This window comes from Penaeus japonicus, unplaced genomic scaffold (assembly GCF_977035675.1).
Source record: "Penaeus japonicus unplaced genomic scaffold, GWHDUDI00000001_assembly GWHDUDI00000196, whole genome shotgun sequence".
Lineage (NCBI taxonomy): Eukaryota > Metazoa > Arthropoda > Malacostraca > Decapoda > Penaeidae > Penaeus > Penaeus japonicus.
This window is the reverse complement of record NW_028234598.1, coordinates 15,001-32,806: the sequence shown is the minus strand read 5'-3', so window position 1 is coordinate 32,806 and position 17,806 is coordinate 15,001. Positions and strand designations below refer to the sequence as shown.

Here is a 17,806-nt window from a genome sequence, read left to right as displayed (position 1 = left end):
CCAATCACCTTCGCATTGTCATCCTCACTTCCCTTCTCACGCTCATTACTCACAAACAGACGTCTAACAGAAGCATCTTCCTCCCTCAGGTGAGACTCCCTTACACTGGGCTTCCCGTAACGGCCAAGAGGCTGTTGCTGAGACGCTCCTCGAGAAGGGCGGAGAAGTGAACGCCAAGGATAAGTATGGTAAGGCGATTGGAAAGCGAGTGACTTCTTAAAGGCGCCAGAAGAATTTTGCTTTTGTTTCTTTTCTCTTCTTTGTCTTTGTGGAATTTTATAACAATTATTGTTATGATTTAATAAGGGAATCTTTTTCATATTTTATCATTAATTTTATTGATATTTATTTCTTTATTCTATGAATTTTTCAATAAAATATTTTCATAGATTATTTTATAAAATAGAAATTAATAGATTTTTCTATATTTCTTTATACTATAAATTTTATAATGATTAGTTATAATAATTATGATAATAATAAGTATGATCATCTTAATTATTATTGATATTATCATTATTATTTTCATGATTATCTAAAAGAAATATGATCATAATCATCATCAATGTTGCTATTCATATTATCATTATTATTTCAATAGGATTACTATTATTATTACTCCTATTTCTATTAAATTATCAATTGTTATCATCCTTCTTATTATTGTTATTTTGATGGTGATCCTGTTCTTGTTCTCCTACATGCTTTTGTTGGTGGTGTTGTTGCGAGGTCTTTGTCAGTGATGACAAAGACAATGATGATAATGGAGAAAGTAATGGCAACATATGCAACAACAATAATGATGATTATCATAGTAATATATATATATATTTTTTTGATAAATGATTATCAAACGTTCTTTTTCATTAAAATATTCCTTCTTATAATCATACGCATTTTTTTTCCTTTTCATTTCTATGCCTTTTCCTAATTGTTATTTTCAGTTACTTTCTTATTATTTGCAATTTTATTAATATTCAAAATATTCATACTATTCCTTGCCCTTATCCTTATCACCTTATTCATTCCTAAAAACTAGTCTCATTTTCCCTCGCATTCACCTTCTTACTGTCATTCTCACTCACATTCACCTTCTCATTGTCATTCTCACTCATTCACCTTCTTATTTTTATTCTCACTCCCAATCACCTTTGCATTGTCATCCTCACTTTCCTTCTCACGCTCATTACTCACAAACAGACGTCTAACACAAGCATCTTCCTCCCTCAGGTGAGACTCCCTTACACCTTGCTTCCTTTAACGGCCATCATGCTGTTGCAGAGACGCTCCTCGAGAAGGGCGGAGAAGTGAACGCCAAGGATAAGTATGGTAAGGCGATTGGAAAGCGAGTGACTTCTTAAAGGCGCCAGAAGAATTTTGCTTTTGTTTCTTTTCTCTTCTTTGTCTGTATGGAATTTATAACAATTATTGTTATAATTTAATAAGGGAATCTTTTTCATCTTTTATCATTAATTTTATTGATATTTATTTCTTTATTCTATGAATTTTTCAATAAAATATTTTCATAGATTATTTTATAACTAAGAAAAAAATAGATTTTTCTATATTTCTTTATATTATAAATGTTATAATGATTAGTTATGATAATTATGATAATAATAAGTATGATCATCTTAATTATTATTGACATTGTCATTATTATTTTTCTGATTATCTACAAGAAATATGATCATCCTCATCATCAATCATAATCATCATCAATTGTGCTATTCATATTAGCATTATTATTTCATGAAGATTACTATTATTATTACTACTATTTCTATTAAATTATCAATTGTTATCATCCTTCTTCTTCTCATTATTGTTATTTTGATGGTGATCCTGTTCTTGTTCTCCTACATGCTTTTGTTGGTGTTGTTGTTGCGAGGTCTTTGTCAGTGATGGCAAAGACAATGATGATAATGGAGAAAGTAATGGCAACAAAAGCAACAACAATAGTGATGATAATGAAAAGTTTCATGATGTTGATGGAGGTAATGATAACAATATTAATGATAAAATAATCATCACTGATAATGTTGATGATAACACTTTCATGATGATAATAGAACTAATGATAATGGTAATGACATAATTATGATAACAATGATAATAATAATGGTGATGATGAATAATGATAGTAATAAATTTAGAAATATAAAAGTTTAGTTAAGTCCCCCCTAACGGCGAGTCCGTTTTCTTTGACATACGTAATGTCTCCCATGTTCAACCAATATTTGATGTTTTTTATTTTACGCTTATTTACTACAAGAAAGACATGTTTTGTTTATGTTACACCATTTATCAGGTGTATGTTTTTTCCATTATGAAGACTATATATTTTAACTGCATTGAAACAGAAGTGTAAATCATTTTATATCAATATGATTTTCTGAATAAATTAGCAGACGCTCAACAACACCACGTGTTTCAATGGCTAAAGAACATCTTTATTTACTGTACGAATATGGCAAGAAAACCCCACATGTATAATTCTCCTACTCTTTGTCACTCTATATTTCTGTATAATTCTCTATATTATATATATTATATATATAATATATATATATATAATATATATATATTATATATATAATATATATATATATATTACTGATAAATAATTATCAAACATTCATTTTCATTATAATATTCTTTCTCATTATCATACATATATTTTTTTTCTTTTCCTTCTTGTTTCTAGACCTTTTCATAATTCTTATTTTCATTAACATTCTAAGTATTTGCAATTTTATTAATATTCAAAATATCCATACTATTCCTAGCCCTTACCCTTATCACCCTAATCATCTCTATTAATCTCATTCCTAAAACTAGTCTCGTTCTCCCTCACAATCACCTTCTCATTGTCATTTTCACTCGCATTCACTTTCTTACTGTCATTCTCACTCACATTCACCTTCTCATTGTCATTTTCACTCGCATTCACTTTCTTACTGTCATTCTCACTCACATTTACCTTCGCATTGTCATCCTCACTTCTCTTCTCACGCTCATTACTCACAAACAGACGTCTAACAGAAGCATCTTCCTCCCTCAGGTTGGACTCCCTTACACTGTGCTTCCTGGAACGGCCATCATGCTGTTGCAGAGACGCTCCTCGAGAAGGGCGGAGAAGTGAACGCCAAGGATAAGGATGGTAAGGCGATTGGAAAGCGAGTGACTTCTTAAAGGCGCCAGAAGAATTTTGCTTTTGTTTCTTTTCTCTTCTTTGTCTTCATGGAATTTTATAACAATTATTGTTATGATTCAATAATGAAACCTTTATCATTATTTATCATTAATTTTATTGATTCATTCTTTATATTTATTTTTATATTCAATAAATGTTTCTATAAAATATTTCTATAAAAGATTCTATAAAAGTAAATTTTCTATATTTCTTTGTACTATAAATATTATACTTATAACGATTAGTTATAACAATTATGATAATAAGTATGATGATTTTAATTATGATTGATATCATCATTATTATTTTCATGATTATCTAAAAGAAATATGATCATCCTGATCATCAATCATAATCATCATCAATGGTGCTATTCATATTATCATTATTATTTCATTACTATAACTATCATTGTTACTTCCATTTCTACTAAATTATCAATTGTTATCATCCTTCCTCTCATTATTGTTATTTTGATGGTGATCCTGTTCTTGTTCTCCTACATGCTTTTGTTGGTGGTGTTGTTGCGAGGTCTTTGTCAGTGATGACAATGATGATAATGGAGAAAGTAATGGCAACAAAAGCAACAACAATAATGATGATAATGGAAAGTTTCATAATGTTGATGGTGGTAATGATAACAATATTAATGATAAAGTAATCATCACTGAAAATGTTGATGATAATACTTTCATGATGTTAATTATACGAATGATAATGATAATGATATAATTATGATAATAATAATAATAATAATAATAATGGTGATTAAAAAGGTGAATATTGATAGTGATAATAGTAATAGTAGTAAAAATATTTTATGATACTAATGATAGATTAAATTATTCCAAATATTTGACATATGTTTTATGAATAATCATTAATATTGTAAATTATATTTACTTTAGATAATAATAATAATCATTTTTATTCTCATTGATTGTCATTATTGTTGTTATTATTTTTTAAAAACTATTATCATTATTAATATTATTGTTATTACCACCAATATTAATTTCATTACTACTACTATTATCACTATTACTATCATCATCATCATTAAAGTTATCATTTTTATTACCTTCATTGTTATCATTAGAATTATTGTTATAATTATCATAATTATTGTTATCATCAATATTTTTCATATTATTGTCATTATAGTATTTGTTATTTTTTTTATTACAATTCTTCTTATTATAGCTATCTTTATTTTTATTTTTGCATTTTTATAATAGTCTTCACAGATACAATGGAAGCTTAACAATTGCAGTGATTATTATGTGTAATAACATTTCTGTTATTACCTTCTCATCATCATAAGCATTTTTTTCTTTTCCTTCTCATTTCTATGTCTTTTCATAATTCTTATTTTCACTAAAATTATTTTATTATTTGCATTTTTGATATTCATAATATTCATAGTATTATCATCCTAATCATCTTTATTAATCGCATTATTAAAATTAGTCTCATTCTCACTGACATTCACTTTCTCATTGTCATTCTCACTCACATTCAGCTTCTCATTGTCATTTTAACTCATTCACCTTCTCATTGTCATTCTCACTCATTCACCTTCTCATTGTCATTTTCACTTGCATTCACCTTCTCAATGTCATTCTCGCTCACCTTCACCTACTCACTGTCATTCTCACTCACATTCACCTTCTCATTGTCATTCTCACTCACATTCACCTTCTAAATTTCATTCTCACTCTCACTCACATTCATCTTCTCATTTTCATTCTCACTCTCACTCGCATTCACCTTCTCATTGTCATTCTCCCTCATATTCACCTTCTCACTGTTATTCTCACTCACAATTACCTTCTCATTGTCATTCTCACTTACATTCACCTACTCATTGTCATTCTCATTTACATTTACCTTCTCATTGTTATTCTCACTCACATTCACCTTCTCATTGTCATTCTCACTCACATTCACCTTGTCATTATCATTCCCACTCACATTCAGCTTTTCATTGTCATTCTTACTCACATTCACCTTCTCATTGTCAATCTCATTCACATTCACTATCTCATTTTCATTCTCACTGACATTCACTTTCTCATTGTCATTCTCACTCACATTCACCTTCTCATTGTCATTCTCACTCACATTCACCTTCTTATTATCATTCTCACTCACATTCACCTTCTTATTGTCATTCTCACTCACATTCACCTTCTTATTGTCATTCTCACTCACATTCACCTTGTCATTATCATTCCCACTCACATTCAGCTTTTCATTGTCATTCTCATTCACATTCACCTTCTCATTGTCATTCTCATTCACATTCACCTTCTCATTTTCATTCTCACTCGCATTCACCTTCTCATTGTCATTCTCACTCATATTCACCTTCTCACTATCATTCTCACTCATATTCACCTTCTCACTGTCATTCTCACTCACATTTACCTTCTCATTGTCATTCTCACTCACATTCACCTTCTTATTGTCATTCTGGCTCACATTCACATTCTTATTGTCATTCTGATTCACATTCACCTTCTCATTGTCATTCTCACTCACATTCACCTTTTCATTGTCATTCTCACTCACATTCACCTTGTCATTATCATTCCCACTCACATTCACCTTGTCATTATCATTCCCACTCACATTCTCACTCATATTCACCTTCTCACTATCATTCTCACTCACATTCACCTTCTCATTGTCATTCTCACTGACATTGACCTTGTCATTATCATTCCCACTCACATTCACCTTGTCATTATCATTCCCACTCACATTCAGCTTTTCATTGTCATTCTTACTCATATTCACCTTCTCATTGTTATTCTCGTTCACATTCACCATCTCATTTTCATTCTCACTCACATTCACTTTCTCATTGTCATTCTCACTCACATTCACCTTCTCATTGTCATTCTCACTCACATTCACCTTCTTATTATCATTCTCACTCACATTCACCTTCTTATTGTCATTCTCACTCACATTCACCTTGTCATTATCATTCCCACTCACATTCAGCTTTTCATTGTCATTCTCACTCACATTCACCTTGTCATTATCATTCCTACTCACATTCAGCTTTTCATTGTCATTCTCATTCACATTCACCTTCTCATTGTCATTCTCATTCACATTCACCTTCTCATTTTCATTCTCACTCGCATTCACCTTCTCATTGTCATTCTCACTCATATTCACCTTCTCACTATCATTCTCACTCATATTAACCTTCTCACTGTCATTCTCACTCACATTTACCTTCTCATTGTCATTCTCACTCACATTCACCTTCTTATTATCATTCTGGCTCACATTCACATTCTTATTGTCATTCTGACTCACATTCACCTTCTCATTGTCATTCTCACTCACATTCACCTTCTCATTGTCATTCTCACTCACATTCACCTTCTCATTGCAATTCTCATTCACATTCACCTTCTCATTGTCATTTTTACTCACATTCACCTTCTCATTGTCATTCTCACTCACATTCACCTTCTCATTGTCATTCTCACTCACATTCACCTTCTCATTGTCATTATCACGCATATTCAACTTTTCATTGTCATTCTTACTCATTCATGGTAATGACAATGAGGATAACACGATGGCTTCCTTGTTCTTCCTTCTTGCAAACACCCAAGTCTGCTCACAGCTTGCTTGCAACAAATATGGTTATACAGGTGCTGTTAAGAGGAATGCACTACTTAGCATTCGTTTTACAAAATAGCTCTTCTCGCAACTTAGAGGTTTGCTAAGTACAAAGGTAACATATCCAAATGAAATATCAATAATATAAGTTCATACAAAAAAAAAAAATAATAACCATTTTGTATTATTATTATAATGATAATGATAATACTAATACAAATAACAACCATAATAATGATGATAATGATAAAAATAAGAATAACATTGATTATGATTATATAAAAAAAAAACATTAAAGATAATGATAACAATCATTATTATTATCAATATTAATATCAAAATAGTTAGAATGACCATTATTATTTTTTGATAATTCTTATGACTGATATCATAATTTCTTTCATTATAAATATTATGTTACTGATAATACTAATTCCAAAAACAATGATAGAAGTATAATGAGATCCTTATTTTCATTATGGTTATTATTTTCCTTCCTATCATTGCCATCAGAATATGCATTAAAATTATAATGATCATAATCATTCTTCAAATCATGATGATTCTCATTCATGAATACTTTCCCATTTTCCTTTCCACTCATTTTCTTCATCATTTTCCATCCCTATCATTTCATTCTCCAGTCATTTCATGCTTATTCATAAGCTGTCCTTTTTGTTTGTATTTATCATTAATATAATAATCATTACGATTATAACAATTGTTGCCATTCAAATTAGCATTGACATTTTCATTCCCAACCTCAGTTCCCTTCTCATTTTGATTCTCATTAACATCATCACCACAGTTTTCATTTTCATTTTTATCCTCGCAAGTCTCAGAGCCATTCCAGTCATAACTCTCCTTCTCCTACTCTTTGTCACTCTTTACTTTCTGTATAATTTTCCTTCTCCTCCTCTTTGTCACTCTATACTTTCTGTATAATTCTCCTTCTCTTATTCTTTTTCACTCTATACTTTCTGTATAATTCTCCTTCTACTCTTTGTCACTCTGTACTTTCTATATAATTCTCCTTCTCTTACTCTTTGTCACTATATACTTTCTGTATAATTTTCCTTCTCCTCCTCTTTGTCACTCTATACTTTCTGTATAATTCTCCTTCTACTCTTTGTTACTCTATATTTTCTGTACAATTTTCCTTCTCCTACTCCTATTCTTTGTCACTTTACATTCTCTATATAATTCTTCTACTCTTTATCACTTCATTTTCTGTCTAATTCTCCTTCTCCCACACTTCATCATATTTATTTCTCTTTTCAGTGGCGGCGGCGTTCGGAAAGTTTACCGCAAATTACAGTTGTGTGGTCCGGCAGGGATGGTTGCTTGGACTTTGCCATTTTGGAGGCAGAGGATAACTTGTTTGAAGCCACAGTGCTATTTCCATTTCTTATAAGAATTATCATCATTATTATAATCATTAGTATAAGCATCATTATCATCTTCTTTAACTTTCAGGTCAGTACCCATTACACGAGGCTGCTAAGGAAGGTCAAGAGGCAGTGGTCGAGACACTCCTCAATTTTGGTGCGCAAGTGAATGCCAAGAATGCATTTGGTAAGGCAATTGGAAAGCTTTTGAAGCTATCAAGGGTCTTGAGTTTTCTTTCTTGTCACCTAATGGTATTAATGATGATAGTTTTATCATCGGTAATATTATTAATTTTATTTCATTTTTGTATTTCTCCGATCAATTTTTTTTTTTTTTTTTTTTTGTGTAGATTATATGTGATTATTTTCAAATAATTGTCATTTATTTGTTGATTCAGTCTTCATACTTGGAGCCAAAGGGGTTGCCCCGTGCCCTTAGAAAGGTCAATTGAGAGCAAGAGGTTTTTCTCTAGCCACAGAGGCGCCAATGCTCTTGGGTCTTGAGTCAATATTAAGCCAGTAGATATAGTATAGCCTTCATCTTTGTTTGGTTCAAAGGAGAAGAGAGAGTGTTGGGTATTCTAGAGGCAGCTGCCGAGTAATGCCTTTCCAAAGGACACGAAGATGATGCATTATTATTTAGATTATCTATCCAAGTCTCATCTTTATTCATTATCTTTATATCAATAATTTTCATTATCTTTCTCCTTCCTATTCTCTTTATCATTCTCACTAATATTTTTTTCATTCTTTTTTTCATTCTCATTCCTAAGAATATTGGGTAGCCTTGTCACTCCTTTTTCCTCTCATTCTCATCATAAGTGCTGTTCCCAATATCTTTCCACTCTCTGAATTGTTTTTCTTGTTCTAGTTCTATTCATCCTTGTAACCACTTTCCAAATTATTCTTATATCTTTCAGGAAATAATATCATTAGAAATTTCATTCCTTGTCTTATAATCCATTCTATCCTTTTCCTTTTCATTCTCATTATTGGCCTCATTTCGTCTTATATTTCATATCTTGCTAATATTTATTCTCATTATAATAATCACTTTTCTTTTCTGTAGCAGACAATGTGATCACTTTCTTTATTCATATCATTAATGTTATTTTCACTTTCCCTTCATGATATTTTGGATTCTCATTTTAAATCTCTCACTATTAATATCACTGATTAATATTCCTTTACATTGACATTATATGCGTCATTTTGATCATCATCATTTACTTACACACTCCTTCCAAGTATCATTAACATTGTCATTATCATGTTAATTCTTGTCCACATATATCTCCCTTCCATTTGTCATTATATCCTTCTATTGTAAGTCATCTATTAATTCTCTCATAACAATTTTATAATAATTCTTACCTCTCTAGCTATGTGATAATATTCATTGCCATTCATTGTTGTTGTTATTTTATGAAGTATTATTATCAACATCATTGATATCATCATTATTATTTCCATTACTAATATTATTATGATCATTATCTCACGATCATTCTCATTCACATTCACCTTCTCATTGTCATTCTCACTCACATTCACCTTCTCATTGTCATTCTCACTCACATTCACCTTCTCACTGTGCTTCTCACTCACATTCATCTTCTCATTGTCATTCTCACTCACATTCACCTTCTCACTGTGGTTCTCACTCACATTCATCTTCTCATTGTCATTCTCACTCACATTCACCTTCTCACTGTCATTCTCCCTCACATTCACCTTCTCATTTTCTTTCTCACTTACATTCACCTTCTCATTTTCATTTTCATTCACATTCACCTTCTCATTGTCATTCTCTCTCACATTCACCTTCTCATTGTGATTCTCACTCACATTCACTTTCTTACTGTCATTTTCATTCACATCCACTGTCATTCTCATTCACATTCACCTTCTCATTGTCATTCTCACTCACATTCACCTTCTCTTTGTCATTGTCACCCACATTCACTTTCTCATTGTCACTCACTGACATTAACCTTCTCATTGTCATTGTCATTCACATTCACCTTCTCATTGTCATTTTCATTCACATTCACCCTCTCATTGTCGTTCTCATTCGCATTCACCTTCTCATTGTCATTGTCACTCACATTAACCTTGTCATTCTCACTCACATTTACCTTCTCACTGTCATTCTCACTCACATTCACCTTCTCATTGTCATTCTCACTCACATTCACCTTCTCATTGTCACTCTCACTCACATTCACTTTCTCATTGTTATTCTCACCCACTCACATTCACCTTCTTATTGTCATTCTCATTCACCTCATTGTCATTTTCAATCACATTCACCTTCTCATTGTCATTCTCACTCCTATTCTCATTGTCATTCTCACTCACATTTACCTTCTCATTGTCATTTTAACTCACATTCACTTTCTCATTGTCATTCTCACTCTCATTCACCTTCTCTTTGTCATTATCACTCACATTCACCTTCTCATTGTTATTTTCACTCACGTTCACCTTATCATTGTCATTCTCACTCATATTCACCTTGTCATTCTCACTCTCACTCAGATTCACCTTATCATTGTCATTCTCACTCACATTCACCTTTTCACTGTCGTTCTCATTCACATTTACCTTCTTATTGTCATTCTCACTCACATTCACCTTCTTGTCATTCTCACTCACATTCACCTTCTCACTGTTATTCTCATTCACATTCACCTTCTTGTCATTCTCACTCACATTCACCTTCTCACTGTCATTCTCATTCACATTCTTATTGTCATTCTCACTCACATTCACCTTTTCACTGTCATTCTCATTCACATTCACCTTCTTATTGTCATTCTCACTCACTTTCACCTTTTTGTCATTCTCACTCACATTCACCTTCTCACTGTCAATCTCACTCACATTCACCTTCTTTTCATTCTCACTCACATTCACTTCATCATTGTCATTTTCACTCACATTCACCTTCTGATTGTCATTCTCACTCACATTCACCTTCTCACTGTCATCCTCACTCATATTTACCTTCTCATTGTCATTCTCACTCACATTCACCTCATAGTTATTCTCACTCACATTCATTTTCTCATTGTCATTCTCACTCACATTCACCTTCTCATTGTCATTCTCACTCACATTTACCTTCTCATTTTCATTTTCACTCACATTCACTTTCTCATTTTCATTCTCACTCACATCCATCTTCTCATTGTCATTCTCACTCTCATTCCCCTTCTCATTGTCATTCTCACTCACATTCACCTTCTCACTGTCATTCTCACTCACTTCCACCTTCCACTGCCATCCTCACATTCACCTTCTCATTGTCATTCTCACTCACATTCACCTTATCATTGTCATTCTTACTCACATTCACCTTCTCATTGTCATTCTCTCTTACATTCACCTTCTCATTGTCATTTTCACTCACATTCACCTTCTCATTGTCATTCTCACTCACATTCACCTTCTCATTGTCTTTCTCACTCATCCACCTTCTTATTTTCATTCTCACTCACATTCACCTTTGCATTGTCATCCTCACTTCCCTTCTCACGTTCATTACTCACAAACAGACGTCTAACAGAAGCATCTTCCTCCCTCAGGTTGGACTCCCTTACACCTTGCTTCCTTGAACGGCCAGTATGCTGTTGCAGAGACGCTCCTCGAGAAGGGCGGAGAATTGAACGCCAAGGATGATGAAGGTAAGGCGATTGGAAAGCGAGTGACTTCTTAAAGGCACCAGAAGAATTTTGCTTTTGTTTCTTTTCTCTTCTTTGTCTTTATGGAATTTTATAACAATTATTGTTATAATTTGATTAGGGAATGTTTTTCATCTTTTATCATTAATTTTATTGATATTTATTTCTTTATTCTATGAATTTTTCAGTAAAAAAAATTTCATAGATTATTTTATAAAATAGAAATAAATAGAGTTTTCTATATTTCTTTATACTATAAATGTTATAATGATTAGTTATGATAATTATGATAATAATAAGTATGATGATTTCAATTATTAATGATAATATCATTATTATTTCATCATTATTTAAAAGAAATATGATCATCCTCATCATTAATCATAATCATCATCAATGGTCCTATTCATATTATCATTATTATTTCATTACTATAAGTATCATTGTCACTCCCATTTCTACTAAATTATCAATTGTTATCATCCTTCTTCTTCTCATTATTGTTATTTTGATGGTGATCCTGTTCTTGTTCTCCTACATGCTTTTGTTGGTGGTGTTGTTGCGAGGTCTTTGTCAGTGATGACAAAGACAATGATGATAATGGAGAAAGTAATGGCAACAAAAGCAACAACAATAATGATGATAATGAAAAGTTTCATAATGTTGATGGTGGTAATGATAACAATATTAATGATAAAGTAATCATCACTGATAATGTTGATGATAACACTTTCATGATGATAATAGAACTAATGATAATGGTAATGACATATATATGATAACAATGATAATGATAATGGTGATGATGAATAATGATAGTAATAAATTTAGAAATATAAAAGTTTAGTTAAGTCCCCCCGAACGGCGGGTCCGTTTTCTTTGACATACGTAATATCTCCCATGTTCCACCAATATTTGATGTTTTTTATTTTACGCTTATTTACTAGAAGAAAGACATGTTTTGTTTATGTTACACCATTTATCAGGTGTATGTTTTTTCCATTATGAAGACTATATATTTTAACTGCATTGAAACAGAAGTGTAAATCATTTTATATCAATATGATTTTCTGAATAAATTAGCAGACGCTCAACAACACCACGTGTTTCAATGGCTAAAGAACATCTTTATTTACTGCACGAATATCTTATATTTGTCTTTACTTATTTATATTGATCTTTACTGCACGAATATTTATCTTTAATATAATATTTATCTTTACTGCACGAATATTTATCTTTAATATAATATTTATCTTTACTGCACGAATGTGGCAAGAAAACCCCACAAATATTAAGGAAGGAAATATTTTATGATACTGATGATAACACTCTCATGATAATGATGGAACTAATGATAATGATATAATGATAATAATGATGGTGATTGGAAGGTGAATAATGATAGTAATAACAGTAATGATGGAAATAATATTTATTGATTATGATGATAATTCTTATTATATTGAATATTTAAAATATTGATTATAGATTGTTATAAATTTATTATAAATTGTAATTATTATCAATGATAATGATTATTTTTAGTAATAATGATTATTTTTTATGTTATCATTTTTAGAATTTATCATCTTCACTCTTATTAGTTGTATCATCATTAATATTTTCATTATCATTATTATTGTGATTATTATTATTATTACTAATATTATATTATCATTATTATTAAAATGATCATTATTATTATCTTCATTATTATTGTTATTTTCCTCATTATGATTATCCTCATTATAATTATTATTATTCATTATCTTTGATAATATTTTGATCATTATGATTGATATTTTTTTATTCTTTTATTACTATTGCTATCATTATAGCTATCATGATTACTCTTATTATTGTAATGGTCTTCGAAGATATAATGATAAAAACAATAAAAATTACAAATATGATCATAGTAATAATTTTAAAAATATATATTACTGATTTATAATTCTCAAACATTCATTTTCTTTATAATGTTCCTTCTCATTATTATACATATTTTTCTTAATCTTAATTTTCATAAACATTCTTATTATTCGCAATTTTATTAATATTCAAGATATACTATTCCTTGGCCTTATCCTTATCACCCTAATCATCTCTATTAATCTCATTCCTAAAACTAGTCTCATTCTCACTGTCATTCTCACTCACATTCACCTTTTCATTATCATTCTCATCCATATTCACCTTCTCATTGTCACTCCTACTCACATTCACCTTCTCATTGTCATTCTCACTCACATTCACCTTCTCATTGTCATTCTCTCTCACATTCACCTTTTCATTGTCATTTTCACTCACATTCACCTTCTCATTGTCATTCACCATCTCATAGTCATTCTTACTGACATTCACCTTCTCATTGTCGTTCTTACGCATTCACCTTCTCATGTCATTCTCACTCGAATTCACCTTTTCTTTGTCATTCTCACTCACATTCACCTTCTTATTGTCATTCTCACTCACATTCACATTCTCATTCACATTCACCTTTTCATTGTCATTCTCAGTCACATTCACCTTCTCATTGTCATTCTCACTCACATTCACCTTCTCATTGTCATTTTCACTCACATTCACCTAAGTGTTGTCATACTCACTCACATTCACCTTCTCATTGTCATTCTCACTCACATTCACCTTCTCATTGTCATTTTAACTCATTCACCTTCTCATTGTCATTCTCACTCATTCACCTTTATATTGTCATTCTCATTAATTCACCTTCTCATTGTCATTCTCACTTGCATTCACCTTCACATGTCATTTTCATTCACATTCACCTTCTCATTGTCATTCTTACTCACATTCAGCTTCTCATTGTCATTTTCATCCACATTCACCTTCTCATTGTCATTCTCACTCACATTCACCTTCTCATTACCATTTTCACTCACATTCACCTTCTCATTGTCATTCCTACTCACATTCACCTTCTCATTGTCATTTTCACTCACATCTACCTTCTCATTGTTATTCTCACTCACATTCACCTTATCATTATCATTCTCACTCACATTAACCTTCTCACTGTCATTCTCACTGATATTCACTTTCTCATATTCATTCTCACTCACTTTCACCTTATTTTCATTCTCACTCACATTCACCTTCTCATTGTCATTCTCACTCATTCACCTTCTCATTGTCATTCTCACTCATATTCACCTTCTCATTGTCATTCTCACTCACATTCACCTTCGCATTGTCATCCTCTCTTCCCTTCTCACGCTCATTACTCACAAACAGACGTCTAACAGAAGCTTCTTCCTCCCTCAGGTCAGACTCCCTTACACTTTGCTTCCGAGAAAGGCCATCTTGCTGTTGTAGAGACGCTCCTCGAGAAGGGCGGAGAAGTGAACGCCAAGGCTTTGACTGGTAAGGCGATTGGAAAGCGAGTGACTCCTTAAAGGCACCAGAAGAATTTTGGTTTTGTTTCTTTTCTCATCTTTGTCTTTGTGGAAATTTAAAACAAATACTATTATAATTTGATAAGGGAATCTTTCTCATCTTTTATCATTAATTTTATTGATTTTTATTTCTTTATTCTATTAATTTTTAGATAAAATATTTTAATAAATTATTCTATAAAATAGAAATGAATAGATTATTCTATATTCTTTATAATACAAATGTTATAATGATTAGTCATAACAATTATGATAATAATAAGTATGATAATCTTAATTATTATTGATATTATCATTATTATTATTATCAATCATAATCATCTTCAATGGTCCTATTCATATTATCATTATTATTTCATTACTATTACTATCATTGTTACTCCCATTTCTACTAAATTATCAATTGTTATCATCCTTCTTCTTCTCATTATTGTTATTTTGATGGTGATCCTGTTCTTGTTCTCCTACATGCTTTTGTTGGTGGTGTTGTTGCGAGGTCTTTGTCAGTGATGACAAAGACAATGATGATAATGGAGAAAGTAATGGCAACAAAAGCAACAACAATAATGATGATAATGAAAAGTTTCATAATGTTGATGATGGTAATGATAACAATATTAATGATAAAGTAATCATCACTGAAAAGGTTGATGATAACACTTTCATGATGATAATATAACTAATGATAATGGTAATGATATAATTATAATGATAACAATATTAATGATAAAGTAATCATCACTTTCATGATGATAATATAACTAATGATAATGGTAATGATATATTTATGATAACAATGATAATAATAATGGTGATGATGAATAATGATAGTAATAATATTAAGGATGGAAATATTTTATGATACTGATGATAACACTCTCATGATAATGATATAATGATAATAATGATGGTGATTGGAAGGTGAATAATGATAGTAATAACAGTAATGATGGAAATAATATTGATTGATTATGATGATAATTTTTAATATAATGAATATTTTGAATATTAATTATAGATTGTTATAAATTTATTATAAATTGTAATTATTATCGATGATAATGATTATTTTTAGTAATAACGATTATGTTTTATGTTATTATCCTTTTTAGAATTTATCATCTTCACTCTTATTAGTTGTATCATCATTAATATTTTCATTATCATTATTATTGTGATTATTACTATTATTACTAATATTATATTATCATTATTATTAAAGTCATCATTATTATTATCTTTCCTCATTATGATTATCCTCATTATAATAATTATTATTCATTATCTTTACTAATATTTTTATCATTATGATTGATATATTTTTTTTTTATTACTATTGCTATCATTATAGCTATCATGATTACTGTTATTATTGTAATGGTCTTCTTAGAAATAATGATAAAAACAATAAAAATTACAATAAGGATCATAGTAATAATTAAAAAATATATATTATTGATTTATAATTCTCAAACATTAATTTCCTTTATAATATTCCTTCTCATTATCATACATATTTTTCTTAATCTTAATTTTCATTAACATTCTTATCATTCGCAATTTTATTAATATTCAAAATATACTATTCCTTGGCCTTATCCTTATCACCCTAATCATCTCTATTAATCTCATTCCTAAAACTAGTCTCATTCTCACTGTCATTCTCACTCACATTCACCTTTGCATTGTCATCCTCACTTCCCTTCTCACATTCATTACTCACAAACAGACGTTTAACACAAGCATCTTCCTCCCTCAGGTGGGACTCCCTTACACTTTGCTTCCTATAGCGGCCATGATGCTGTTATAGAGACGCTCCTCGAGAAGGGCGGAGAAGTGAACGCCAAGGCTTTGACTGGTAAGGCGATTGGAAAGCGAGTGACGTCATGAAGGCGCCAGAAGAAGTTTGTTTTTGTTTCTTTTCTCATCTTTGTCTCTGTGGAAATTTATAACAATTATTATTCATATCTAATAAGGATACCTCTATCATCAGGTTTTTTTTAAATTTCTTCATCATTCATTATTCTTTTCTATTTATCCATTCCTTATGTTTTAGTTGTTTATTTGAGTTATTTGTAAGTGTTACATATTCATTATAATTTTTCATATGTATTGCAATGTTATGATTATTATTATCATAAAAATATTCATTATTATTATATATTTATATCTTATCATTTATTACAACTACATTTGTATTATTATTATTTCAAGAATTTTCTTTTTGTAATTGTTAATTTTCATCATTCATCTTTTTTCTTCCTCTTTTACTCTTTTCATTATTGATATCATTTTCATATTTACTTCAATTTTTCTTATTTATGATTTTATACATATCATTGCTATTATTATTATTATTATTGTTATAGTTAGAATTATCACTATTTTAATTATTCATATTACTGCTATTTCTATTGAAATTATTATCATAGGTTATCCTTCTTCTTGTCATTATTGATAATTTTG

General features: G+C 30.4%; 1 protein-coding gene across 1 annotated transcript in view; it reads left to right on the top strand.

Moving 5' to 3' along the window:
• Window positions 1-1,230: 1,230 nt before the first annotated feature.
• Window positions 1,231-17,806, top strand: part of LOC147466526 (uncharacterized) — a gene marked incomplete at its 5' end in the record, with an annotated part of 29,210 nt that continues 12,634 nt past the window's right edge. Inside the window, 3 exons of the mRNA XM_086535376.1 lie at window positions 1,231-1,329; window positions 3,065-3,163; window positions 17,100-17,198. Of these exons, the coding sequence (XP_086391502.1) occupies window positions 1,231-1,329; window positions 3,065-3,163; window positions 17,100-17,198 (297 nt within the window). The remainder of the gene's footprint in view (window positions 1,330-3,064; window positions 3,164-17,099; window positions 17,199-17,806) is intronic.